We start from the raw sequence: 27,774 nt of genomic DNA, 5'->3' as shown, positions 1-27,774 counted from the left end.
GCTTAAGACTGGTAAGTTTCATAAAAAGGGATTTATTGCCAAACTTCAAAAAAGGCGCTTCATAAGCAGAGGACACAGAATGCCTCCTCCCCAGGGAGAGGCAGAAAGGTGGCCAAAGCATGGGAATAGACCTACTTGCCCTGCCACGCCAACAGAAGAAGAAACTGAGGCCCAATTCCTGGCAGTAGATGACTTGGCTAAAGTCCAGCCAGTCCTGGCTGCTGATGGGGGAGGCTGTTCCCTGAGGGAAGATGACAGGGGATCATGTGATGGGCACCTGATAACATTCTTGCTCTTATACAGAAGAGATGGAAGAAAGGCATACTGTGGCATAGGAGCCTAAGGACTGTGGTTTGTGAAGGATGATGAGGGCTCATGAACCATGGCATTGCTGCTCACCTCTGCACCATCGGGGTACAGACCAAAGAGGAGACCTGCCTCTTCTGATCTCTGCCCACTGCCCTCAAGAACAAAGTGACAGTACAGTAATGAAGACATCAACCTGCACTGGCAGGTCTCAGTGGGCATGGCTGGTGGCTAAAGATGGGTGGAGCAGTAGGCAGAAAGGCCAGGGCATGCTGCTGTCGCCCTCTCTTCTCTTCTGTAAACAAAAGTGCACATGGAGAAACCTCCTGGGCAGGTCCTAGAGAAGTTGCCCCCATCCCCACCCCTAAGCTCCACCCTCAGTCTAGTTGCTGCAGCAGGATGAAACTGGATGTGCTCCCAGATCCAGGCACAATTTGGGAGGGGACTTGGGAGGGGACCAGGAATGGGCCAGGAAGGGAGACAGGAGAAAATCCTCCTTCCACTACAAAGTTAGGAGGGGTGACCCACCAGGGGTCTGAGCTGAAGAGGGCTAGAGGAGGGAGGGAAGGGATGTCAGACTCCAGCAGGCCCCATCAGTGTATGAGGAGATGATGGAGACACTGGGCCTGTTTGATTTGAGGAGGAACCACAGAGACCCAGATAAGTCCCATCTGGGGAGGCACAAAAGTTGGAGGGGAATTCTGAGGGCTGATTTATGATAATCACATACAGGTTTTTTTTAATGTTGACACTGGGCCACTCAGGGGTTCACCTCTTCGGGAGTGTGCAAGGCTAGACACAGCTAGTCCAGAAGTAAAAAACAAGTTAGGAGACCCTCTGGTTCCTCTTCTTTCCTGAAATGCTCTAGACTTGTGCCTCCAATTGCAGCTCATCAAAGAGAAGGAGGCTGCAGAAAATGCCCTTGCTTTGCAGAAAAATTAACAGGCCCAGAGAGGGGCCACACAGCAAATGCCTTCCTCACGAGACAGAAGCATCTGCCTCAGGAGGCCCTAGCTGAGTCCCAGGTTTCACCCAGCTGAGGGATGATCCTATAGCCTACACCCAAGGCCTCTGAAGCCATTCAGAATAAGTGTGAAGGAGGCTGACTTGGAGGCTGTCTGGGAACATCTAGAGATGAGAGGAGGGACTACAGTGGGGCTCAGCTGTGTTCTATTCAGAAGTCAGGAATGTAAACTACTGGGGGTGGGGAGCAGAGATGATGCCACCCCTAGAAACCCCAAGAACTGTGCCAAAGCCCTGGGGAAGTTTGGAACAATCACTCAGCACATAGGGCCTGAGTGTGAGCTCCTAGCACAGAGTCCCAGGTGAGGCCAAGCCAGAGAGACAGACAGTGGTGCTGGTTGGCACCTGGCACCACTGGCCAGGGCAGAGTGGGAAGGACACCAGGAGTTTCTTCAGGTCCTAACCAAACCCTGACATACCCAATGGACCTCATTTCTCAACAAGGCTGGGCTTTGATGGGCGCAGCCAAGAGGACCTGCGCCTCTGGCCCAGCAGGCCTACGGTGCACTTCTCCTATAGAGGGTCACCAGTTCCTTCCGCTTCTCCTTTAGCCCAGGGGCTTCCTGACTTAGGTCTCCCAAATCTTTCATTTCCTGCAGGACCTGAGTGGCCTGCCTCAGCTGCTCCACAGCCTGGCTGAGCAATGTCTCAGCACTCACAGGGGGTGGCTCGCTGCCCAGCACCTTGTTCAATAGTTTCTCTGTCTGTTCTGAGGCTATCTTCACCTCCAGTTGGGCCCGATACAGCTGTTCCCTGGGCAGCCGTGGATGCCTGGAGCCTTCTCCAAGCAGGTCTCCAAGGGAGGAGCAGCGGGGATGGAATTGAGGTGGCAAGTCCCAGGGGGGCAGTGCTGTGGATGTCGTTGCATCCTCTCGGGCAGTTCCTGGAGCGCCTGCACCTTGGGATGGCTTAGGCTCAGGACCATCATCCACACCATTCACTGAGAACTGTGCTGAGCCTGGGGCAGAGGACCCAGCGGTCCCAGAACTCTGGGCTGGCTCAGAAGTCTCCATCCCACTCAAACAGGCTTTCATTTTCTCCGATAAGATCTTGGGTGGGGGTGTAGGGGGCTTCCCACCCCTAGGGGAAGCCTCTGCAGTCTCAGAACAAGGTACCTTGGAGAGTTCAGCACTCTCCAGAACAGGGAGATCCCTGAGGCTGGGGCTCTCCCAGCTCACCTTCAGTTTGTCAGGCAAGATGCTGTTGGGGGGCTCCTTAGAGCCACTGTCCTCCCCCAGCAGGATCTCCGAGTCCTCCTGGCTCTCAGATTGGGCTTCAGAGCTGGCTGAGACTGGGGTTGGGGCTCTGTCTCCAGAAGGGGGCTCCACCTTATCACTAAGGCTGGTCTTCTCAAGTGCTGGGGAAGGCTTGGTAGGAGGCATAAGGGGCTGAGGTGTCTCCCGGGGCTGGACCGCACTGACATCATTGCTGGGGACAAACACTGGTGGCCCACTGTCCGGAACATCGAGGTCCAGGCGCAAAAAACCGTCAGAAGCTGCGTTGGCTACCTGGTGGGGGGGATGGTATGTGGGTGTCAAACAGGCTAAATGGTCACTGAGTCAAATGTAAATTCCCCCAAGTCTCAAGCTCATTCACTTCTGCTTCCCTTTCTGGAGACCTGTGTCCTATCTGCCAGTTCCTCTCCAGCCCTTGCCTAATCAGCTGAACACCAGGGGAGAGCCACTGTACCAAATGGGCTTGTCTCCCCACCTGACTCTGGTGACCCAGGGGACACCCAGCAGCCCAAGTTATGGGGATCTTGTCACAGAGCTTCAGAGATCTTGGAGCAGAGGTGGCAGGAGGCATCTCTTAAGGTTCCTCAGATGTTGGGATTGCTGGCAGGGACCCTCACACCCTTTTACATGTCCCATGTGATCTGGCCAATACCTGCTCTGAGTCATGTGGAACTCCCACAGAAATATTCCTCCAGTGCGTGCGCGCACGCGCGCGCGCACACACACACACACACACACACACACCGTGCCTCCCTGAGCTCCTCTCGAAGGTCCCACCTCAGATCTTCCCCACGGGTGTTCCTGTTCTTTCGAGGACCTCAGCTCCCCTTCTGCAGCTCCTCTCCTTCAGCTGACAGAAAATAATAGGCTGCCTCCTCTCCACAGCAAACCTTCTGATGACCCTGTCCCTTTGTCCCTCTCATGGTCCCTGCCCCTCTCATGGTCCCTGCCCTGTGCAGTGTCCACAACATCTCTACCCTGACTCCTTCTCCTAGAAAACGTGCTGCAAACATTATCACTTGCCTTTTCCTTGTTAACTGTGGATGCCAACCTGGCTGCTGTTCCCCAGGTCTGGCCGCCCCCCTCTCTCTCTCCATGCTCTACCACTGATCTGGATCCCCAGCCCTTTATGTTTTATTTTGAGAAGGGGTCTGCCCTTGAATTTGAGATCCTCCTGCCTTGGGGACTATGACTGTATATCACTGCATCCCGTTTGGTCTCTCTCGCTTCCTCTTCCTTGGCTAATGCCTACTGCTCCTCTCCAGCCCCCAAATATCACATTTGCTGAAGTTCTTTCATGACCTCCAAAATCGGACACCCACATAAGCTGCACTGGTCTAAAAGGGGTGCCCCCTTACCCCTCACTCTTGCTCATACATTCTCCCAAATTCCCTGTGCCCAGCACCTCCCTTTGCCCAGTCTTCAGGCCTTTGACACCACTGACCACCTTCCTGCTCTGTCCAATCCCAGCATTCAAGCAAGCCTCGGTAGCTCTTGCTTCCCAGTGTCTCCCACGAACCCTTCCCTTCTCATCCACACCTGAAGCCTAGGGGACCAGCTCCCCCACTTTTTTCTGTCCCTCAATCTAACCCACAAAAAGAGCCTCCAACTAAGCTCTGGATTGTGCCTTCCCATTCTGTTCCCAACTCTTGCACTCAAGGTCTCCACAAATTCCTCCCTAACCCTGTCTTCCCAGATCAGTCTCCCAAACCAGCAGAGCCATTGCACACCTTGAACTGCTCTGCCCCGTGCCTCAGCAATTACCATTCCCTTTGCCAGGAATCCCATCATTCCAAATCTGCCAACCAAAACCCACACTGTCCTTCAAGGGTCAGCTCAAATGCCAGTGGCTCCTCCACGGTCCCTCCTGCCCACAACCTCACAGCATTCTCTGTACATAATTAGACACAGCTCTGCTTGGGGGAGTCTATGGACAGGTCTATTTTCCAACTGGAAGCTGAATTTGGAGAGTCAGGGACTAGTCTCATATGTCTCAGTTTCCCTCTAGCCAACTCTGGCTAACCTACTATGTAGCCCATAAATGAAAAAGACTATGGGTTTGGGAACATCTACTCCCTGAGCATAATAGCACAAGTGCCCTCTTCTGTACATCACTCAGCAAGCCCAACTCCAGGTGTCCTCAGGAAAGAGATTGCCCAAGCCTGGATGCCACTCTAAGGAGTTGAGCCCCAGGCCCAACTGACCTCCCACCAACCAAACCGCAGGCACAGCCTTACCTCCTTCAGGTGGATTCTTGTTGGTGGCCGACGCCGTTGGCCCCCCCGCACCCGGTCCCGTGTCACATGCTCCAGGACACAGGTCTTGTCCACCTTTACCTGGGAAGGAGAGGGAGGCAGGTCAGCCCCCACCAGGCCTTGGGGAGAGTAGTAAACACCCATTGTCCTGACTTAGGAGCAGGGTCTGCACCCTGCATCCTCACTCGACAGGGATAGCACCCCACCACAGCCCTGTGGTGTCTCCTGCTTCTGGACCTCTACTTCTCTCTAAGTCTACACTGCCACTAGCAGTACCTCTGTCAAGTCTGAGGCTCTCCTGTTCTCTGTAGCTACACTCTTTGCCTCAGTCTTCCTGCCCAAATATGAGTTCACAGTGCTTACCCTTTAGTCTATCATAAATATCTAAGCAACCCTGAGGCTGCTGCAGGGTTTACCTGGGGAGTGGGAAGTGGGGAGAAGCCAGACCTCAATCCCCTGGTATCTGCCTTCTAGCAAAGGCCTTCTCTGACCCCTGCCTTTCTCCCAGGCCAGTGAGGACAGTCCAGGAAAGAGCAGAGTGTCTACCCCGTGGGCCTGAATGTCTGGAGAGCAGCATCTCCTTTCTGATGGTCAGGAAAGCGGGTCAAGGGTAGCTGGAAAACTAGAGTAAGATTCACATGGGAAATCTGGGCTTTGAACCCTGGAGTGGCCTGTCCCTGTGATGGAGTGGGGGCTTAAGCCTGTCTGGAGCGCCAATAGTCTGTGTCCTCAGTGGAGGACAAGACTGGGGGTGAGTCCCAGGCCATGGCTCCAGTATCCTCCCCCAACACCCTCAGTATGGCCCATCAACATTTTCCCTGAAAATAGGAATGCTTTCCCCAGGCAGTGAAGAACTAAGCGTGACACAGTAACACAGGAAAGAATGTAGCAGCCACAGCTGGGAGTTGGATCTGGATGTTAGGTGGGTCTTGCTTGGGAAGGTTTGTTTCCCTCAGGTCTCATCCTCTACAATCCAAGGTGTCACACAAGGTAGACCTCAAGGTCATTGTAGCCCAAACAGCTAAGGATCCATAATGTCAAAAACAAAGACAAATCCTCTCTAGGAGATCCTGGCCTCATGGGACATACTGCCCTCCCTGAGCCTGATCAAACCACGGTTGCCAGAGTCACCACTACAGCACAGATGGATGAGGTCACTGCAGACAAATAGGGAGATTCAGGGCTGCAAACCAGCCTGTAAACCTTGCCCGACTTCATGGGCAAACTGAAAGGGAGCACTCAGGCTGAGCTCACCCCTAGCCCACCCTAGCCTAGGCCACCTGCTGTTTCCAGTTAAGGTCGGGCTGGAAAAAGCCCATGGCTGCAATCAATTAAATTCTACCATACCACTTCTGTGCCTTTTTTTTTTTTTTAAATGGGGATTAAACCTGGGCACTTTACCACTGAGCTATATCCTCAGCCTTTTTTATTCTCCCAGCCCTTCTTATTTTGAGACAGTCTAGCTAAGTTGCTTAGGGCCTCACTAAATTGCTTAGGCTGATCTCAAATTTGTGATCCTCCTGCCTCAGCCTCCCAAGTCAATGGGATTACAGGTGTGAGCTACCACACCTGGCAACACACTTTTAATTTAAAATAAGTTACTTAATTATGCCTCAGTTTCATCTGTAAAATGGACAGCACCACCCACTTTGACGGACTGTTATGAAGGCTAAATGAAGTGTGCCCCAGGTGTCTGTAGCAGTGATGTAAATGAGGAGTAGTCTGGGACAAGGTGGGCAGGGACCTCTCCCAGACCACACATGGTGGCCAGCCCAGAACCTGGCCATAGGACTGAATCGCACCTCATCAAAAGCCTTGTTCTTGCCTCGGCTGATCCCTTCATTGAGGGCTTTGATCCAGGATTCTTTCTCTTCCCCACTGGGTGCCTGGAATTTGATGTCACTGACCTGCAAGGGATGGATGGTAGATATTTTATAGAGTTCACATTTATGGTCACATTTTCATGCCAGTTTCCAAAGTCAAACCAAAACAACCCCACAACAGGTCTGACATCGGCATTTGAAGGCGAGGGTAGGGAAAGAAGCAGAGAAGGGGCCCTCCCCTAGCCCATAGCTACTGGAGGCTTGGACTGGCATCAACCTTATCCTGTGGAAAGAGCTTGAATCTGGACTCCCCCAAGCCAGCTGCCTGATCCCTGGGCTTCAGTTCACTTTATGTTTGTTTGTTTTTGTTTTGTTTTGTTTTGTTTTGTTTTGTTGGTACTGGAAATTGAACTCTATCACTGTCCCAGCCTACACCCATGCCAGCTTGATTATAATGACAGAGGTGACAGGCATGAGGGGTGCCCATAATTAAGTATTACTGGAAACACAACCCCCCTCAAGCTCTGTAAAGAGCCCTACACCCAAACCTGGCCCCACCAAAAAATATGTCCCAACTCCTAAAGTCCCAGGGTCTCCTTTCTGGCCTTGAATCAGACCATAATCAGGTCATTGGGGGAGTCAACTCTAGCCCCCATCATACAGATGAAGAAACTGAGGCTCCACAGATGGGAGGGCACTTGACTAAAGCAGTCTAAAGTAATCCCTTCTAACTCCCAGCTTCCCACCCACATCAACCCCAATCCCTCCTCACTACAGGCAGGAGTTCTGGAGAGGCAGCTTGGAGTTCTGTCCCTACCAAACCTAATGGCCAGAGAGGAGATGAGAGGAAAGTATGAAGTTACCTCATGCAGTAGAGAGAGCGGTAGAGCTTCCCAGCTGGGTCTTAACCACTTACAGTTATCTGAACTTGGGCCTCAATTTTCTCATCTATAAAAGGGAATACTGCCGCATGCAGTGGTACATGCCTGTAATCCCAGTGGCTTGGCAGGCTGAGGCGGGAGGATCACGAATTCAAAGCCAGCCTCAGCAATAGCAAGGCACTAAACAACTCACCGAAACCCTGTTTCTAAATAAAATACAAAATAGGGCTGGGGATGTGGCTCAATAGTCGAGTGCCCCTTAGTTCAATCCCCAGTACCCCTCAAAAAAAAAAAAAAGAGAGAGAGAGAGAGAATACCACCATAATCTGCCTCAGGGAGCTAAGAAGATCATTTAAAAATATGTATGTAGGAAAATGCAAATTAAAACTACACTGAGACTTAATTTATCTGCAGTTCAGAATGGCAGCCTTCAAGAATACAAACAAATTAATGCTGAAGAGAATATGGAGAAAAACAAACATTTTTACACTTTTTTTATTGATTTAAAAAAATATATGGAACGCTTCATGAATTTGCGTGTCATCCTTGCGCAGGGGCCATGCTAATCTTCTCTGTATCGTTCCAATTTTAGTATATGTGCTGCCGAAGCGAGCACCATTTTTACACTGCTGGGGAGATTGTAAATTACTACAACCGCTATGGAAATCAATATGGAGGTTCCTCAAAAGACTAGGCACGGCACCATCATATGACCCAGCTATACCACTCCTCAGCATTTATCCTAAGGAATTAAAGTCACCATGCCTCATTGACACATGCATACCCATGTTTATGGCAACACAATTTACAATTGACAAACTATGGAACCAGCCTAGGTGGATAAATCAGTGGATTGAATAGATAAAGAAAATGTGGCATATATACACGATGGAGTTTTATTCAGCCATAAAGAATGAAATCATACATTTGCAGGAAAATGGATGAAACTTGAGAACATTATGTGAAATAAGTCAAATTCAGAAAGTCAAAGGTCATATGTTTTCTCTCATATGTGGAAGCTAGAGGGGAAAAAAAAGGGAAAAAAGCAGGGTGGGGGAAATCTCATAAAATTTGAAGGGAGACCTTTAGAGTAGAGGAAGAGGACCAGGAAGAAGGGGGAGGGGAGGGAAAGGAGAAGTACTGGAAATGAAATTGACCACATTGCCAGGTGCAGTTTTGCATGCCTGTAATCCCAGCAACTGAAGAGGCTGAGGCAGGAGGACAGCAAGTTCAGGACCAACTTCAGCAATTTAGCAAGAACCTATCTTAAAATAAAAAATAAGCTAGGTGTAGTGGCACACACCTGTAATTCCAGCAACTTGGGAAGCTGAGGCAGGAGGATCACAAGTTTAAAGACAGCCTCAGCATGCAGGGCACAGTGGTGCACACCTGTAATCCCAGCAGCTTGGGATGCTGAGGCAGGAGGATGGAGAGTTCAAAGCCAGCCTTAGCAAAAGCGAGGCACTAAGCAACTCAGTGAGACCCTGTCTCTAAATAAAATACAAAATGGGGCTGGGGATGTGGCTCAATGGTTAAGTGTCCCTGAGTTCAATCCCTGGTACCAAAAAAAAAAAAGACAGCCCCAGCAACTTAGTGAGGCCCTAAGCAATTTAGGGAGACCCTTTCTCAAAATTAAAAAAGGACTAAGGATGGGGTTCAGTGGTTAAGCACCCCTGGATTAATCCCTGGAACTAAAAATCATCATCATCATCATCATCATCATCATCAAAGTAAAAAATTTAAAAGATCAGGTATGTAGTTCAGTGATAAATATTCCTGGATTTAATCTCTAGCACTAAAAAAAAAAAAACAGAAAAAGAAAAAAGTTGACTAAATTATGTATGTGCTTGTACAAATATGTTACAAGGTAGCTCCATGGCTCAGTGTTTTAACATGTGTGAGGCCCTGGGTTCAATCCTTAGCACCATAAAAAATAAATAAATAAAAGATGTATCTAATTTATATACCCATGTTCACAGCAGCATTATTCACAATAGCTAAAACATGGAAACCGTCCAAGTGTTCATCAGTGGATAGATGGATAAGCAAAATGTAGTGAATACATACAATAGAATATTATTCAGCCTTAAACAGGAGGGAAATTCTGACACATGCTACATATAGATGAACCTGGAAAACATTATTCTAAGTGAAATAAGCTAGCACAAAAAGCCATAGACTATATGATTCTACCTATACAAGATATAAAAGTAGTCAAAAATCATAAAGAAAATAGAATATCGTTTACAAGAGCTGGGAGAAGAAGGAATGGAAGCTTAGTGGTTTTTGTTTTTGTTTTGATTTTTTATTTTGAGACAGGCCCTTGCTGAGTTTCTGAGACTGGCTTCAAATTTGTGATCCTCCTACCTCAGCCTTCCAAGTGCTGGGATTACAGGTGTGTGCCATTGTGTCTGGCTTCAGCTTAGTTTTATAAGATGAAAAAAGAGTTCTGGAGATGGATGATAATAACAGCTGTAGTATGTTGTGAATGTATTTAATGACACTGAACTAACTATACTTTAAATGGTTAAGACAGTAAATTTTATGTTATATGTTTTGACCACAATTGTTTTAGAAGTTTTTTGGGTTTTTTTTTTAAGTTAAAAAAAAAAAAAGATAAATCTCAAGTATTGAATCTGGGGCTGGGGTTGTGGCTCAGTGATAGAACACTTGTGTAGCATGTGTGAGGCACTGGGTTCGATCCTCAGCACCATATAAAAATAAATAAATAAAATAAAGGTCTATCAACAACTAAAACATTTTTAAAATTAAAACAAATAAATAAATAAATACTGAATCTGGAGCTTTGCAGAGTGAAGAAATTCCCCAGTAGTAGGAATTAACGGGTTGCCTTTCTTCTGGATAAATAGTCTCAATTTTGTCATCTAGAAAATGGGATTACATGTCCTACTACAAAGCAATGCTGAGGATATTAAACATGATTAAAGCCAGGCCCTGGCACATAGTAGGTATTCAGAAAATAGTTAATGAATGAATGAGCCAATAAATGAACTGGCCCAAGGTTCCTTCCTTTGCCTTGTTTTTGGGCCACTGCCTACTCTGACCTCAAGATGCCCTAGTTCTTTATTGGCAGTGGCCAATCTGCCCATCCCCCACCCTGGTGTTAGATAGCGCCTTCCCTCCTGCCACTCTCCCAGTTATGTAACACGACAGTACAGTCAGCCTGGCCCCCTCAGCATCCTCATTATATAACTTCCTCCTGGCCACTGAGCCTCCTCCTCATACAGGGCCTAGGTGCCCCCCCCTCCACACCAGGCATAGCCAAATGCTCATTTGCATGACCAGGGTAAATTCAATCCTGGCAGCAAATCTGCAGTTAAGTCAGAAACCCCAGGGCACCTTGGCAACTGCCTCTCAGTTCAGCCATCAGAGATGCTGGGGCTCAAGGAGAGACTGTGCTCCGTTCAGGGGCTACAAAGGCCACCTAATCCTGTGATGGGAAAAGTGTCTAGGACCACCACCTCTGACCCCAACTTCTGTTCCTATTCAGGGCTCCAAGATGGTGACGCTCTTCCCTGGTATAGGCCTTAGCATCCCTAAAAGCTTGGAAAGACTCTGATGCATGGCAGTAGCAAGGGAGTAAGAGTGGAGCAGGAAAGAGTCAGATGGCTGTCTTTACTACTTTGGGACAAGAACAGAAATATGGATCCAACTCACCTTGTAGCCCCTTCCCCACTGGCCCAGCCCACCAGATGCAGGCTGGTGGAAGGGGTTTGCTCAACTGGGAGAGGAAATGCAAGGTTACAGGGGACCAAGCTCTACCCTAAGACATCCTGTAATCCTGGCTCAAAGAGCCAGGCATTCCACAAGGATGACTGGAATCGGGATGATTAACACAAATACCAAGAAGTTATGTCCTGAAAAGCCACAGGCTACACAGGTTCCTACCATAAGCCCTTTCAGGAAGTCCCAGGAACACTGGCCTTGCTGGGAGCTCAGATGCTAATAAGACTGGCCACAGAATAGGCCCACAAGGCCTGGGGAAGGGGGAAGGGCAGAATGGCAGAGAGGAAAAGTGGGGGAGGGAGGGAAAGGAGGCAGGAAAGAGGAAAGAGCCAAGCTGGCCAAGACCAGCAGGGCAGCAAGGCCCAGCAGTGGCCACCCTGCTTCCTGGCAGCGGCTGCTTGTGACCTCATGGGCAGGGGTGTGGGGATGGAGAGGCAGGGGGAGAGGGGTATGTGAGACACTGGAGTCTTTGTTTATTTGATTAGAGGGGAAAAAAGCGGCCTCAGGACCAGACAGCCAGGGTCACATGACCTCCTGGCCGGCTGGAGGCTGCACTGAGGACCTCAGGAACACCCAGGGCGATGGGAAAGGCGGGAGGGTGGGAGGGTGAGAGGATGCAGGTGGTGCCTTGGGCCAGGTCCACAACCTGGGGAGGCAAGGGTCAGGGGCCTTGAGCTAGAGCCAGACTGTACCTTTCCCTCAGGTGGCCACCACCACTTATTCCACTGCTCCATCTTCCAACTGACTGCCCTGTTCCCAGAGTCACCCAGAGTCAACTTGAACTCTTAGCGGGGTTGGAGAATGGGAGGAGGGTGCTGGACAAAGAAGTTGAAAGTGCAGCTGCACAAACAGGCCTCCCTGAAGGTGCTATCCCAACGGAGCTGGGCCCCACCTCCCTCCTAGTCCCACCACCAGCTGGTTCTAAGAGCTGGAGAATGGAGATGGCCCACAAAGCAGCATGGACAGAACATAGAGGCAAGCACCCACACACATCCACATACTAGGAGGCACTCAACAGAACCCAGCAGACCCCAAGCAGAACCAAGGCCAGGGAGTCACTCAACCACACCTAAGGAGGTGCCCACACAGATCTTCACATGCATCATACTCTGTATCTCAAACACACACATACATACAGCGCCCACTCGGAGAGACAGTGAGTGGGTCTCCAGGACAGGGTAGGGGCTGAAAGATCCAGAGCCTGAAAGATCAAAATGTGACCCTCTTTTCCTCAAAGAGCCCTAAGCAGCAGATGTTAGGTGAACCTGGGCCCAGCCACAGGAATCCTCAGGACACTATAAACCTGCCCCTGCCCTGGGGCACATCCTCCAACTCCCCAGAGTCAGAGCTCTGTAGCCCTCTCCAGTGCAGACTTGCTTGCTTCTCTGCCCAACCCCCAGCAGAGTAGGATAAAGGGTTAACAAGTAAAGCATCACGGTCTCCTCCTCTTCCAGGGTCCAAGTCCCCAGGACTACAAAGAACAGAGCTCCTGACCCCTAAAACTAGAAGAGAAACAAAATGGCCTCCAGCAGGCCCAGATGAAACCTACTGCCCAGCAGCCAACCTCTGTGACTCAGCCCCACTCTGCAAGGCTCCACATGACATACAGAGGTTAGGGTGGGTGTGGCGAGAGCTTACTTAGAGCTGGCAAGAGGTGCTGCATGCGCCAGCCTCAAACCCAAATTCCCTCCTAACATCTGTGAAACTGTACCAGGTGTCAACACCCCCAGACTACCAGTCAGAGTGGTGCAAACAGTAAACCTCATCTGTGCACAAACCAGGTCCCAAGGAAGACTCTCTCAGGCAAGAAACTTTCTCCAGCTACAGTCAAAAAAGGAAAGGAAAAGGGGAGGAAAGCTGGGGGCTGTGGGCCTCTTAGTTCTGGGTCCAGGAGGGGACCTGAAGAGGCTACCCAGGAAGGCCTGGGATAAAGGAGAGGCCACATCCTTACTCCTACCTGACAGGGTGTTGCAGAGCTAGAGACCTCACCCACAGCTCTCCTGCCTTAGCCCTGGGCCTCCTGTGAGTTCAGGGTGCAGAGAAGGACCAAGAGCCCCTCTTCCAGTGACTACTTCCAACCACAGCCTGGAATAGAGGCCTAAGGGCCTAAAAGAAGAAGAGGAGAGGAGGGATCTCAGTCCAGCCCTAAGTGCATCTCCCATCAACCAGGGGCTGAGGAGCCTCCAAGACAAAATGAGTAGAAGGTCTAACCTGTGGTAGTCGCTGGGTTTGGGCCTCAGCCAACTCAATAAGAAACCTGCAGGCTCCATTTCAAAGCCCAGACTGGTTCAGCCACCCAGGGGTGGTATTCCCAAGCAGAATCTGGCCTGGAGGGAGGCAGACAGAAGTGGGCATATCCCTACCTTGTTCCCTGGGGATCTTAGCAGGATAAACCGGTGTTTCCGTTTGAGGAGAGCACGGAGGTCCTGGCACTTCTCATAGCTACCCAGCTCTACTGTCTCCACACACTTCTGTTCATCCTGGGGAGAAAGACAAAAGGGACATGAGCTGATGAGAGCCAAACCCCACTAAGACTCAAAACCCAGGCCATGCCCAGACCCTGAACCCACTCAGGAAGGACATCACGTCACCAAATTGTGGATTCAGACCCTGGCAAGTAGACAATGCTCAGTATGTGCTGACTGGAAGGAAGCCCTCAAAGCTTACCATCCAGGCAAGAAATAGAGCCCCAAGCCCAGGGGTGGGTATTTGTCTAAGGGCTGAATCCAGTGGCCTAAAGCCAGAGGGGGAAAAGGGATGGCTGAAAAGACTTAGAAGGAAGCCTGTGCAGGACCAGAGGCCACAGATTTGTGTAAGAGGTAGCCTTGGAAAAGAGATGCAGGATGTCACAAAATTGGGAGAAAGAAGACTTTCCAACTCAGCACAGTGATCCTGTGATTGCTCCCCAATTTGGCATCTTCCTGTGCTGATCCCTGGTTAGGGTGAGTGGCCTCTCATCCCAGGCTGCAGGCCACGCACAAAAAAGAGGGTAAAAGCTCATTCAAAGCATCCCACCCTGTCCCCTTGCATGCCATTCTGAGGCCTCAATGCTAGGCAGGTCAGTGGCCAAGACAGTCCCATCCTCTACCACTGTCCAGGCTGCCTTTCTGCCCACTATCCCTGACATATAAGTGTTTTCTCCTTGGGCACTACCCATCAGGTGCCTGTCTAGCAAGCTGCCTGGGACAAGCTCCTCCCTCAGTGGTGGTCAACTGGTTCCTCTTCCAGGGAAGACCCAGATAAAACAACTTCCTGGGAAGCAGAAGCAGGTCCTTTGGGGAAAAGGGGAGTACAGTGCTTTGGAGTCTGGATGACAAGTTAAAGTTAAGGAAACTTGCTGATGTCTAACACTTAGTGAGCACTTTTGCCTCCCTGATTCTCCAGAGCCACCCAAGAACCTTTAAAACCTAGAACTGCCAGGCACAGTGTCACACACCTGTAATCCCAGCTTGGAAGGCTAAGACAGGAGGACCACAAGTTTGAGGCCAGCTCCAGCAACTCAGTGAGGCCCTAAGCAACTTAGTGAGACCCTGTCTCAAAATAAAAAATTTAAAAAAGGAGCTGGGGTGGTGGCTCAGTGGTAGAGTGCTTGCCTAGCATGCATGAGGCACTGGGTTCGATCCTTAGCACCACATAAAAACAAACTAATATATCCACCTAAAACTAAAGATACATAAATAAATATTTTTTTTAATTAAAAAAATAAAAAGGGCTGGGGACATGGCTCAGTGGTTAAGCGCCCATGGGTTCAATCCCCAGTAACTCAGTATCTGTCTTATCTGACAGGTGAGGAGAATGAGGCCTGGAGATGAAGTGATTTGCTCTAGGGACACAGACACACATCCTGACCCCAGGCTAGGGTCTTTCTAGCACACTATATTCCTCCCAAGCACAGTCAGTGACTAAATCAGTTCCTTCTCAATAGGTTACTCTATACCAGTGGTCCTCCCAGTGTGGCATTTGGGGCAGCAGCATTGGCACCACCCAAGAACTTGCTAGAAATATAAATTCTGAAGTCCAATCTCCACTGAATCAGAAACTTAAGAGCACAGGCTTGGAAATATGAATTTTAACTAGCCCTCCAAGAGATCTTGATGCATAAGAAAGTTTGAGAACCGCTTATCTTCACCAGAGGTTCTCAGTTTTGGTAGCCTGGAAGTTATTAAAAACCTCAATACCCAGGTTGGGGTTGTGGCTTAGCAGTAGATCGATCGCCTAGCAAGTGCGAGGCCCTGGGTTCAATACTCAGCACCACATAAAATAAAAGTATTGTGTCCAACTACAACTAAAAAATATTAAAAAAAAATTCTCAATACCCGTCAGGTGTGGTGGCACATTCCTGTAATCCCAGCAGCTTGGGAAGCTAAGATAGGAGGATTGCAAGTTCAAAGCCAGCCTCAGCAACAGTGAAGCACTAAGCATCTCAGTGAGACCCTGTCTCTAAATAAAAAATACAATATGGCTCGGTAGTTCAGTGTCCCTGAGTTCAATCCTCACTACCAAAAAAAAAAAAAAAAAAAAACAACAACACCCAGGCAACATTACAGACTGATGATACTAGGATCTCATGGGGTGAGGCCCAGATCTCAGTAAAAGCAGATGATTGTACAGTTCAGGTGGATAACCACTGTTTTACTCTCTTCTGCCTCTCAGGGAAAGGAGACTAGAAGCCAATATTACCTGATCTCTCTATCCAGGTTCAATCAGGTATCTTTTCCCATTTTTGTTTCCATATATCTCTTTCTAATCCCTAAAATCCAATCCCTTCCAGGTTCCTCCATGAAGCCCAAGAGCCAGAAAAATGCTCTAGGTAGCTCCCATGCTGTCCCGTACATTCCCCTAAGCATTGGTGTTCTCCCTTCTTTGAAGTCTCTCATCATCATTTACTTCTTGGGGCAAGTAAACATCTGCACAGCACCTGCCAGGTACAGTTACCCTACTAGGTGCCAGGGGCACTGAGCCCCACTATAGAGTAGCACAGGTTTATGTCCCTGCTCAGCGGGCTCGTTCTACCCTATTCTGTGTGTCTACCTCCTTTCTGTCCCTCCCTTGGTACTCTTCAAGAGACAGCCCTAAAGAGGGACATACATATGACCAGTGTGCTACAATGAGTGCCTGGCTCAGAGTAAGACCCCAGGAAGTCTCCTCCTCCCTGGGGATCCAACAGGAAAGCTCCAGTGAGAGTAGCTCACTGTGCCTCATGTCCACAGGCCTCCCCAACTCAGCAACTACTGGCCCAAACGCACCCTCCTCTGCCTAGAGACAAAAAGTCAGTCCATCTCTGCCACCCAACTTCCCATAGCTGCCTGTCCTGGGTCTCTTCTCACCCTGAAGTGCTGAATCATCTGATCCTTCTGCAGCTCAGAGAAAAAAAAAAAAAAGAGTAAAGCAGCAGACACTGGGCGGGGGCAGCATCTTTGGAACATCAGCCTCTGACAGCAAAGAAACAGTCAAGAGCCATCCATACTCAGCTGGTTCCTTACATCAGAAAGAGAAACTGAACTAATAAGCATTTTTCAATTCCTACTCCTGGGCCAAGCTCCCCCACGGCCGAATGCTAAGTTCTTGAAAGAAAGTTTTTAATAAGTGATCTTAAAAAAAAAAAAAAGGTATCATTTGGATTTTTCATGTTTGGGGGACATAAAATCCTTCCTGCTTCCCAGGCATGGCCAGATGTAGAGCCGGAGTCCAGGACAAGTCTGGCAGTGCCTGACAGGCTGACAGCTGAGAGATTGTCACTCAACTCTTGTAGCAGCTGGTACTGGGGGAAGCTGTGACAACCCTCTTTATTTATAAAAATATCCCTCTGCTGCCACATTCTCAGCCGTGGCACATCCTAATTTGGTGACAGCCGCAGTACAGAACATCTGGGGGACTGTCTGCACACACTTATCTCCTTGCTCTCTTCCCACTGCTTCACTGATACCCCAGCTCCAGGAGCCTAGGGACTCAGGACAGGCAAGGTGATTCTCAAAGGCAGCTTCTTTAAATGCTTAGATCCAGGTTGCTAAGTCTTTATGGACCTGGGACAATTATGAATTTGCCAGATACTTTAAGGAAGGTTGAGAGAGACTGATAAAGAAGAGGGGCAGGCTTCCCCTTCTACCCTCATGTATTCCTGCTATCAGACAGTGGATGGACCCTCTGATAGCCTCAACCCAGAACCCAAACTGCATCAACAAGAAAAAGCCACCTTTCTTCCTGAGTCTTCACCTAGAGTTTTACTGACTCTTAACACACAATTTTAGTATCCTTGGATGTCCGAATTTCAAGCCTGCTGAAACAAGGAGGGGCACGAGATCCTGAAGTGGGAAGATGTGAGGACTGTGGGAGGCACAAGCAGAAGTGGCGGCAGCAGCTTGAAGTTAAAGGAGAAAGAAAAGCTAAAAGTAGAGTCTGATGGTACAGAACAGACTGATGGGTTTTCCTTGCTGGTGTCTCTTGGTAGAAAGGGCACTGAATTTAGTTCTAGACCTGACTCCTCCATTCACTGTGAGATGCTGAATTCACTGTCATCTTGCCACCCTGAACCTCAACATTAAATTCTGTAAAATATAAATGATGACTATTCTTTTTTTAATATCTTTATTTTATTTATTTACTTTTATGAGGTGCTAAGTACCGAACCCAGCGCCTCACATGTGCTAGGTGAGCGATCCACCATCTGAGCCCTGTTGACCACTCTTATTCCCATTGTGAAGAGAGGTATGTAAGAGTTCCAAACAAGTATGAAGTATTAATTATTATTTCTATAACCATCACTGAATGTTTTTCTGGAACATTCACTTATATGGAACTTTGCCCAGAGACAGGAATTTCCAGTACACAGGCCTACAGTTGAAGAGACTCACACTAGTTGCACATATAGTTCAAAGAGTTTTCATCCAGGAACCCTAGAGGCATCATCCCATGTTACAAATGGAGACCCAGAGGAGATTAGGCACTCACTCAGGGTGGCACAGCAAATCAAAAATGGAGATGGAGGAGGTCTTTTAGCCCTAGGCCCAGCGTCCTCCTACTGGCCTGGCTGCCCTTACTTTGCCTTCTGCCCCAGAATCCCCAGTAACAGGGCCAAAAAGGGCCTCACCTCGTTCTCGTAGACCAACAGCTGGGCTTGGCAGAGGAGCAGGTAGCGGTCTTTCCAGAGCCCCAGGAGGCCCCCACTGCTCTTCTTGATCCAGCCAGCCTTGTCTGCTGTCCGAGCTCCCCGAGGCTTCTCACTTCCCTCCTTCAAACCCTGTAAGACAGCACCAAGACATGCCATGAGGGCTGCTACCACATGGTCCACAGGCAACACAAGAGATGTGTGTCTGTGTTGGGTACCTAATGACATCATCCTATGTGAGGGTCCCCAATACCTCTAAGGCAAGATATTCTTAACCAATATCAGAAATAATAACAATAGAGCTGGGGATGTGGCTCAAGTGGTAGCATGCTCTCCTGGCATGCGCGCGGCACTGGGTTCAATCCTCAGCACCATATAAAAATAAAATAAAGATGTTGTGTTCACCAAAAACTAAAAAAAATATTTAAAAAAATAAATAATAACAATAATAATAGCAATTACCACCTTTCTTTCTTTTTTTAGAGAGAGAGAGAATTTTTTCTAATATTTATTTTTCAGTTTTCGGTGGACACAACATCTTTATTTATTTTTATGTGGTGCTGAGGATCGAACCCAGAGCCCTGCGCATGCCAGGCGAGCGCACTACCACTTGAGCCGCATCCCCAGCCCAGCAATTACCACCTTTCATTGAACCACTGTTTCACATTTCATACACACAATCTCATTTCCTTTTATAACTACCCTCCAAGGTGATAGTATCATTATCCAAATGTTATAGCAAACTGAAGCTTAGAGAAAAGAGAAGACTTGCCAGAGTCCCATAGCCAAAGGGACAGAGCCAGAGTTTAAAGTACATTGCCAGGCACAGTGACACATGCCTGTAATCCCCGTCGTTCAGGAGACTGTGGCAGGAAGATCACAAGTTCAAAGCCAGCCTCAGCAACTTGGGGAGGCCCTGAGAAACTTAGCAAGACCTTGTTTCAAAATTAACAATAAAAAGGGATGGGGATGTGGCTCAGTGGTTAAGCCCCTGTGTTCAATCCCTGGTATCAAAAAAAACAGAAAAATAAAAATAAAGGAGGTCTCCATGACCTATGTTCTACCCATTCCACCCTTCTATCTCCATGTGTTCATTCAACCAGTCAACAAATGATGCACTGAGCACTTATGTCATGGAAGAAAAGTAACAAGGTCTCTGTTCTCATAGGGCTCACAGGAGGATGAAAGAAGAACTGAACAAATAAACACCCAGACACAAACACATAAACCAGTGTGAAATGGTATAAAGGACACAAATAGGGGCCAATGAGAGGACAGTGGGGAACTGGTCCATGTTGGGGTGGCCCATAAAAGCCTCCCAAAAGAAAGAAACTTTAAGCAGAGATTGGAAAAGTAGCAACCTGCATCTCTAACCCACTCTGCAGCCCTAGTTTCCTGCCCCAAAGTAGGAGGCTCTTCTACCTTCATCCACACCCCAAGCCAGGATCGTAGGGTAACCATCCCACCTGGTTCTAAGAACTCTTTTTATTTATTTATTTATTATTTATTTTTTTTATTGAACTCTTCTTTCAACCAGTTTGTACAGGAGTTAATTTAAGCCCTTCCCCTGGACAGGGCAGCCACACTGTATCCCTGGGTCAGTCACTGACACTGTGTACCCTGTCCATTACTTGCTTGGGTGGCTGGGTGCCAGGAACATGCCTACCAGATGCGGTTAGATTCACTTCTAGGTCCCCTGCACTCAGCCCTTTTCTTTTACACATTCTGGACGCTCAAGAAATATCTGTGAAGCCAGGTATGGAGGCACATGCTTGTAATCCCAGTGGCTCAGGAGGCTGAGGCAGGAGGATAGCAAGTTTAAATCCAGCCTTAGCAACTTAGCAAAGCTCTAAGCAACTTAGCAAGACCCTGTCTCAAAATAAAAAATAAAAAGGGCCGGAGATGTGACTCAGATGTTAAGCACCCCTGGGTACCAAAGAAAAAAATAGAAGTTGTAAGAAATAAGACCCCAAGCGGGCAGGGATTTCTGTTTTGTATAATGCCTGCCACATAGTAAGTGCTCAAGACATGTCTATTGCTGAATGAAGATAAGGCATACAAAGCAGTTCCTAGGATACACTAAATTTGTAAATGACAGCTGTCATTCATGTTACTGTTGTTGTCATTGCCATCTCCTCTGGCTCTCAGGGACCTTCTCCCTGGTTCTGGTTCCCAATTCTGGACAAGGCCTTTCTGGACTAAAGCTGCTGGCCTTAGATCTCCAGAAGCTCCAGGAATGTGGGGAGCTCCCTAAGGGCCTCTCCCTAAGTTATAGATGGAAAGAGAAATGGGGCAAGTGGGATGGTTCCTAATGGTCTTCCTGGATTTAGGAATGAGGAAGTGGAAAACTGGCCAGTTAAAACCACCCTGTCCAGGGTAAGAGGAGACTTCAAGGCCCTTTAATAAGAAGCAAGAAGCTCACTGGCTATGGTGGCACATGCCTGAAATCCCAGCGACTCAGGAGGTTGAGGCAGGAAGATCACAAGTTTGAGGCCAGCCTTAGCAATAAACAAAACCCTAAGCAACTTAGAGAGAACCTGTCTCAAAATAAAAAGGGTGGGGATATAGTCGAGTGGTAAAACACTCCTGGATTCAATTCCCAGTACCAAAAATTTTTTAAATAAATAGAAGGGGGAGGCTCTACCATACTATCTTGCACCCAAACTTCCCCTCCCACAATACAACTGATATATGTTTAGCCCCCATGGACTATGGAACCCCCCAGGGGCTAAGCCCCTCAGTGACCCTGGCAGACTGTCATAGGGCCCAAGACTTGAAAGGAAGAACTGGGAAATGGGAATCCCCAGCCCTACATTTCACACACTCATAACCCTCCTATCAGCAGCTATACCCCTGCTGGCTAGCTCCTGGACCCTCCATGCACTGAATGGGCATTCTTAGAATGGGTGTATTTTGTGGTACTAGAGATTAAATCTAGGGGTCCTCTACTACTGAACTATATCCTCACCCCTTTTTATTTTGAGACAGGGTCTCACTAAGTTGTCCAGGCTGGCCTCAAGTTTATAATCCTCTTGCCTTAACTTTTTTGGGGGGCTCACTACTACCCCATGAAATCTCACATCCCTTTCTAATTCACTCCACTTATGACTTCTCCTGCCTGCCTCACCCACTGCCTGACACGTGAAAACTCCCTACCAGCTGGAAGTTCTGGGGGCCAAGGCTGTAACCTTGTTCCTTGATCACTGTCACTTAGGTCATGGGTGTAGCACACCAGTGCCTAGTATACATGACTAGATTAGCTACAGGAGTAAACCCAAGGCCTGGAAGGATGGGTGGGACCAGGATAAGAACTGGGCAGGAGGACTCTTTGGGACAGGGGAGGGGACAATAGAGGGGCTGCAGATGGTGTGAATCAAAGCCCAGTCATCCTACAGGAGGCCTGGCTGGAGGCCATGTTCCTACTTGCCTCCACCCTCCATCCAGCCCCTCAGACCTCCTCCCACTAGAGGGCCTGGCTATGACCCAGTAAGTTTTAACAAGGGGCCCCTCCCCTTGGCAGGGTTCACAGGGGAGGTTTTGTCCAGCTCAGCCCAGTTTCTCAGCCTCCTCTCCTCTTATTGACCAGCTGACCACTGTTCTCATTTTGCCCTCTCCCCTCCCATCTATCCTCACCCTGGCCCTCTCCTACCCACTGTGAGTGGCTCCTAAGGCTCCCTGGACACCAGCCTGACTTCCCTATATCTGACATGAAAAGATGTCTGGGTCATTCATTAAAAAGGAAAAAAAAGCCAGGTCACTCTGACCCTGTGCACAGAAGAGGACAGATGGAAAGCCTCATCAAACTTATGACAGAGACAGAGACCAGAAGAAACCTTCTGGCATCTCACATCACAGGCAGCTATGACAACCTTTGCCCTCAGACTAATCCCAGTGATGCTCTGATCAAACTGTACTAAGAACCCACCATGTCAGAACCCTGTGATGAAGCAATCAGAGAGTAAGCACAGTCTATTGGGGGCAAAGCAGACCCTGAATAAAGGAAGTCCCCAGTTTGGGGGCTAGGTGGTTATCCCCTGCTTGAGGGGTTCCTATATGTTGAGAGAGACATCACATTTACCTTGAGGGAGCCCCAAGTGGGGTAGGGCCTTGGGTCAGTCTAGGCAGCCCTTATAGAAGGTGGGAGGTAGATAGGGTGCTGGGCCAGGTATACCCTGGCCCAGAGAAGGAAAGGCAAAAAGAGCATTGAAGACCCTAACCTCTCAACCCCTTCACTACCAGAAAGTGAAAGTACAGCCCAGAAAGGGCAAGAGAGTAGCCCAATGTTACAAAACCAGTGCTGAAACAGGATACTGCCCTACCTATATCAAGATGCGACAGACAAGTGGGCAGCCTAGAACCAAGGAAAGGCATGACTATGGGAAGGGAGTGGGACAGAGTCTGAGGACAGACACAGAAAAACCTATATCCAAGGTTTCCAAACTTACCCCAGGGATAACAAATCCTTTTGTACATACATCATCACTTTGGACCCAAATCCCTCTCTCTTATTTTACAGATGGTGAAACTGAGAGCCAGAGAACACAGGTGGGCAGATATTCAATGCCCAGTTTTAGTACTTCCTCATCAAGCGTCAGCCTGACAGGGACTACCAGCCCACTCAGATATCACTGAGGCTGAGGGGGCTTGGCCCCAGAGTGGCTGGGGTATGGCAAGGAAGCTCAAAGCTAACTGAGAGCTAAAAGCAGCCATGTGGAAGTGAGGTGATGTGATGGTCTGGGGTCATGGGGCAGAGCAGGTTACTATGATCTAAGAGGAGTTTCAGAGAAACAAAGATGGGTACTGAGGCCTAGAGAGTCAAGGGAAAGGTACTGGAAGTGGGAGGAAAGGAGAGTTAGGGATGCCAATGACAGGCAAGCAATAGAGAGCTCTTCCCTGTGTGGGTGAGGTTTTTGAGGTCAGGGAGGAAGTAAAGCAGGCAAGACTTTAGATGGCCCAGATACTCAAGAACTTTTGGTATCTGGAAGTCAGAAAGTATCAATGTTAGAGATTAAGAACCAGAGGGAGCACAAGGCTGGGCTGAGACCAGGAGGCCCCAGGAGAACTTCCTTTAATTGGGGGACAGAGCATATCAGGAGATGGAGTAATCCTGACCCACATCCTCTGGGAGCAGGGGAGGGGCCTTGCTAGAGAGCCCAGTCTTCCCAGCAGGAGCCCAGGGCAGTCAGCAGCCCCACCCGTGACAGCCAGAAAGAAACCACAGCAAATCACAGTGGCCTGACTTTGCCCCTTACCTCAACCCACCCGAAGAGAAGGGGCCACAATCATAGTGCCAGGCGTGGGGGAGAAGGCTAGGCCCTATATTTTATAGAAGAGGAAATGCAGGCTGAGAGGGGAAGTGACTTATCTATCATCCCACAGAAATGGAGGGCCTGGCCTGGAAGGAACAGACAGCCTGGTTGCTCCTGAAAAGTGGCATCAGGAAGTAGGGAGGTGGTCACTAACAGGGACACAAGCAGCCTTGTCCACTCAGGGCTCCCCAACAGGCCAGTTACCAGAAGAAGAAAAGCTTCATCTTTCCTCTCCACCCATCCAGGCAAAAACACATCACCTTCCCTTGGGTTGGGAGGAGCAGAAGCTGGGAAACCTCAAAGGATAAGAACTAAAGTCATCTTCTTATTCATCTTACAGGCACACATTAAGTACATGGTGTGTGCTGAACCCTTGGATGACAGGCTGCTAAGAGAAATGAGTTTGTATGCACAGGGCAGAGGTCACAAGATTACCTGACCTCACCCCAGATCAAGAGTGTCCTGAGAGGGTAGAGGGAGGCTCAAGGGGTATTGCTGGTCCAATCTTCAGCTCTTCCAGGAATTATCCCTTCCAGGGATGTGGGGAAGGTAGAGACCTGACTCCTCAGCTGGTGTGTCCTCAGATTGATGAGGAGCAAGGGAAGAGGAGTGGGGAAAGGGGACTCACAGGGACTTACACAAGAGAAAAAAACAATTTCTTCAGGCTTCCTGCCACCGGACACGGCTGCAGCCTCAGATTCCTTAAAACAGGGACCCTGGGATCTATAGGACCTCTCATCCCCTATCAAACTCACATACAGGGTCTGTCCCCTCAGGATCCAACCTGACCAGCACGAGAAGTCAATGGTAACGGAGTTCAAAGACAGCAACCTAGGCCACTTTTAAGAGGTCATTAAACTCGCAGGAACCTCAGTCCCCCATCAATTCAATGGGAACAATAACAACTAGGATTTCCCCACAGTCAGCGAGCAAAGCCAAAGATATAATGAAGGAGGATGAGGTCTGAAAAGTGCGGGATGCGGACCCCTACCCCCGCCTCTGCTCCATCTGCCTAGGCTCAGCCTGGGAGTAGGAAAGGGAAGGGGTTCCCGAGACCAGTGGAAGTGGGGCGGGCAAGAACGGGGGCCTGAGCCCGGGACCCCAACCCCGTAAGGGGCTCGAAGACCCCAGCCCAGACCCCGGCTGGCCCGGCCCTCACCTCCTCCTCCATGGCGAGTCCGCTGGGGTCCGGCCACTCCGCCGCTCACTCCCCGCTCCTCGCGGGCTCCGCCAGCTCCATCTACCCGGGGCCGGGCGGCGGCTTTCTACATTCTGTCCCGCCCGCCGCCGGGGGCCCAAGAAACTTCGGGGGGCGGGGCCGGGGGCGGAGAGAGGCTTCCGGGGGCCGGGGGTGGGGCCGGGGAGAGAAAGGGGCGGAGCTGGCGGAGAAGCCGGGGCGGAGCCTGGGCGGGGCTGGGCGGGGCTTGGGGACTGGGCCGAGCAGCCTGGGCGGAGCTGGAGCCAGAGGAAGAGGGCGGGACTGAGCGGAGAGAGGTTTCCCCGATCAGCGGAGGCATGGGGCCTAGGAGCGGTTATAGCTTGCGGGGTATGAGGCGAGGGGAGAAGGAGGGGACTTCCGGCCCAGGGGTGGAGGCGAAGGATGCGGGCGGGGCGGGGCTGGGGCGGACAGAGAGTGCCCGAAGGGTTAGCGGGTTGTTGTCTTTGAGGTTTCCTGACCGAGTGGGTTGTGGTTGTGGGACTGGACCCAGCTGCCCTGGGAGGCCTAGAAATGAGTGAACAAAGACCTACCTCCTTTCTTCCCAGACGCTGGGGCAGTGGTGATGACCTAGTCCTCTTCTCGCAGAATTCTCTGGGCGGGGCCAGGCCGCGGTCTCTATTCCAAGGGTCATGCAACTGGAAGACCTGGAACCCTTAGGGGTAGTTCTGCCTCTGACTCAGGGGACCCCCAAACGCAATGCTCTCCTGCTCTTCATGGACATCGTGCACCCCCTTTCTGGTTCTCATATCTGAGGGTCGACTCCCCCACCCTCACTCCATCAGCATCTTGCAGTCCTGACATTTACTGGAGAGTGGAACATAGGGACCAGTAGAGAATGGTTTTAGTTAAACCATGTGTGTTTATTTTATGTCGGGAAACAGAGACTCAGAGAGAGAAAGTGCCTGTTTCCCAGCTTCCAGCACCGCCTCAGCTTTCTAGTCAGCCCTGCCTCACGCCACAGCATAGAGAATTAAGTGCATATGGGATCAATGGTGACCTCCTTTGGCTCTGGCTGCCATAGCAGCAGCTATGCCGGTTGACCAAGTTCCCCTTTCACTCCCTTTTGCTGGCCCTCAGGCTCCCAGGCTATTTGCAGCCCTGCGTGGAAAGGGGCAGCCTGGGGTGCTAGGGCCAAGGGAAAGGAGGTGGGGGGACATTTTCCCCTCATACTTGAGCCTGGGTTCCTTTATCTAGAGGGTGAAGAAAATAGCTTGAGAATCTGGGAAAGTCAGTATATGTGGCAACTTTTTGTAGCTACTACATGGTTTTTCTTCCCTCAGTCTTCAGAGCTGTGTAATGTTGTACCCTGTCACACTGTGCCTGAACACTCAGAAGATCTTCTCTAGAGATTCTGGTTCTACCTGCAGGAGCCAAAGCTCCTGGGAAAATTCATGTTGTTACACAGAAGAAAACTATTTTGGGGTGTGTGGGTGGGGAGAGAGTATTGACAGTGAGGTCAGGTGAATCTGACATCCAACCAATTCTGTTACTTTTGGGAGTGAAAAACCACTCTTGCCTCAGTTTCCCCACCCAGCCCATGCTGGTCTTCTGGTTGTTGCTTCCATATGTCATGCATTTATTCAACACAATTATTTTCTTTGCCTTGAATGTCCATCAGGCCCTACACTACTGGAAAATATGGTAGGACTCAGGGTCCCTAAGCATTTTTTTTTCCTTCTTGTACTGGAGACTGAACCCAGGGGTGCTTTACTACTAAGCTCTATCCCCAGCCCATTTTTTCTTATTTTTAATTTTGAGATAGGATCTCACTAAATTGCTGGTCTCAAACTTTCGATTCTCCTGACTCAGCCTCCAAATTGCTGGGATTACAGGCATGTGCCACCATGCCGTGCTCCTTAGGCTTTATGGAGAAAGAAAAGCATGTAAACAAATAAGAATAGCATGTGCTAAATATGAAGGTAAATGTATAGAGTAAGGGCACCAAAACTAGGACACTCTAGGCTGAGGGGACAGGTAAGCAATGGCAGGGAGGCATGAAACAACAGCTTAAAGCCTGGCGTGGTGGTCCACACCTGTAATCCCAGCAGGTCAGGAGGCTGAGGCAGAAGAATCTCAAGTTCAAAGCCAGCCTCAGCAAAAGTGAGGTGCTAAGCAACTCAGTGAGACCCTGTCTCTAAATGAAATACAAAATAGGACTGGGGATGTGGCTGAGTGCCCCTGAGTTCAATCCCCAGTACTCCCATACCCACCCCCCACCAAAAATAGCTTGAGTATGTGTGTTCAGGGAAACTTGAATGAAGCAAACATTTCAGTGTAGAAAATATCCTGTAAGTTGTATTGAAACCACATCTTAACCTCAAGACAATGAAAAGTCATTCAAGGTTTTTGGCTGTGGAAGTAAAGGAGCCTGTTTTGCATGTGCACCATTTAATCAATCAACAGAGGTTATGGTGTGACTCTTAAGTGGGAGTGCTTTACAATACCAAAAAAAAAAAAAAAAAGTAGGTAAGTATCCAGATAAAACTGAAGTAGATTTATCCTCATTTTATAGAGCAAGAATATAAAACTTGGACTGGAGGAGTAGCTCAGTGGCACAAGGCTTGCCTAACATGTACAAAGTCCTAGGTTTGACCCTTTTTTTTTTTTTAAGAGAGAGAATTTTTAATATTTATTTTTCAGTTTTTGGCAGACACAACATCTTTGTTTGTATGTGGTGCTGAGGATCGAACCCGGGCTGCATGCATGCCAGGCGAGCGTGCTACCTCTTGAGCCACATCCCCAGCCCCTAGGTTTGACCCTTAACCTTGCAAAAAAAAAATAATAATAATTTCAAAGCTGTGAAGAACTAAAATAAGGTCACTTGACTGGATTCAAATCCTGCCTGACTCCAGTGTCTGTGCTCCCTACTAA

General features: G+C 49.2%; 1 protein-coding gene and 1 non-coding gene across 3 annotated transcripts; both read right to left on the bottom strand.

The window, feature by feature from the left end:
* Positions 1 to 16: 16 nt before the first annotated feature.
* On the bottom strand, positions 17 to 24,963 carry Plekho2 (pleckstrin homology domain containing O2). 2 transcript variants are annotated; one of them, XM_027924308.3, is made up of 6 exons: positions 24,844 to 24,962; positions 18,358 to 18,507; positions 13,634 to 13,750; positions 6,622 to 6,726; positions 4,802 to 4,900; positions 17 to 2,837 (listed from the first exon to the last, which is right to left on the bottom strand). In XM_027924308.3, the coding sequence occupies exons 1-6, from the start codon at positions 24,853 to 24,855 to the stop codon at positions 1,827 to 1,829; spliced, it is 1,494 nt and encodes a 497-aa protein (XP_027780109.1). In that variant the 5' UTR covers positions 24,856 to 24,962; the 3' UTR covers positions 17 to 1,826. The 2 variants fall into 2 exon arrangements, with proteins under 2 accessions (XP_027780109.1, XP_027780114.1); XM_027924313.3 differs by lacking the exon at positions 6,622 to 6,726 and having other exon boundaries at positions 24,844 to 24,963.
* On the bottom strand, positions 8,033 to 8,139 carry LOC114085122 (U6 spliceosomal RNA). Its single transcript, XR_003581410.1, has one exon. It is a non-coding gene; the product is annotated as a U6 spliceosomal RNA (small nuclear RNA).
* Positions 24,964 to 27,774: the final 2,811 nt, after the last annotated feature.

Source organism: Marmota flaviventris, chromosome 2, assembly GCF_047511675.1.
Source record: "Marmota flaviventris isolate mMarFla1 chromosome 2, mMarFla1.hap1, whole genome shotgun sequence".
Classification (NCBI taxonomy): domain Eukaryota; kingdom Metazoa; phylum Chordata; class Mammalia; order Rodentia; family Sciuridae; genus Marmota; species Marmota flaviventris.
Note: the sequence above shows the minus strand (reverse complement) of the source record. Positions and strands in the feature narration are given on the sequence as shown.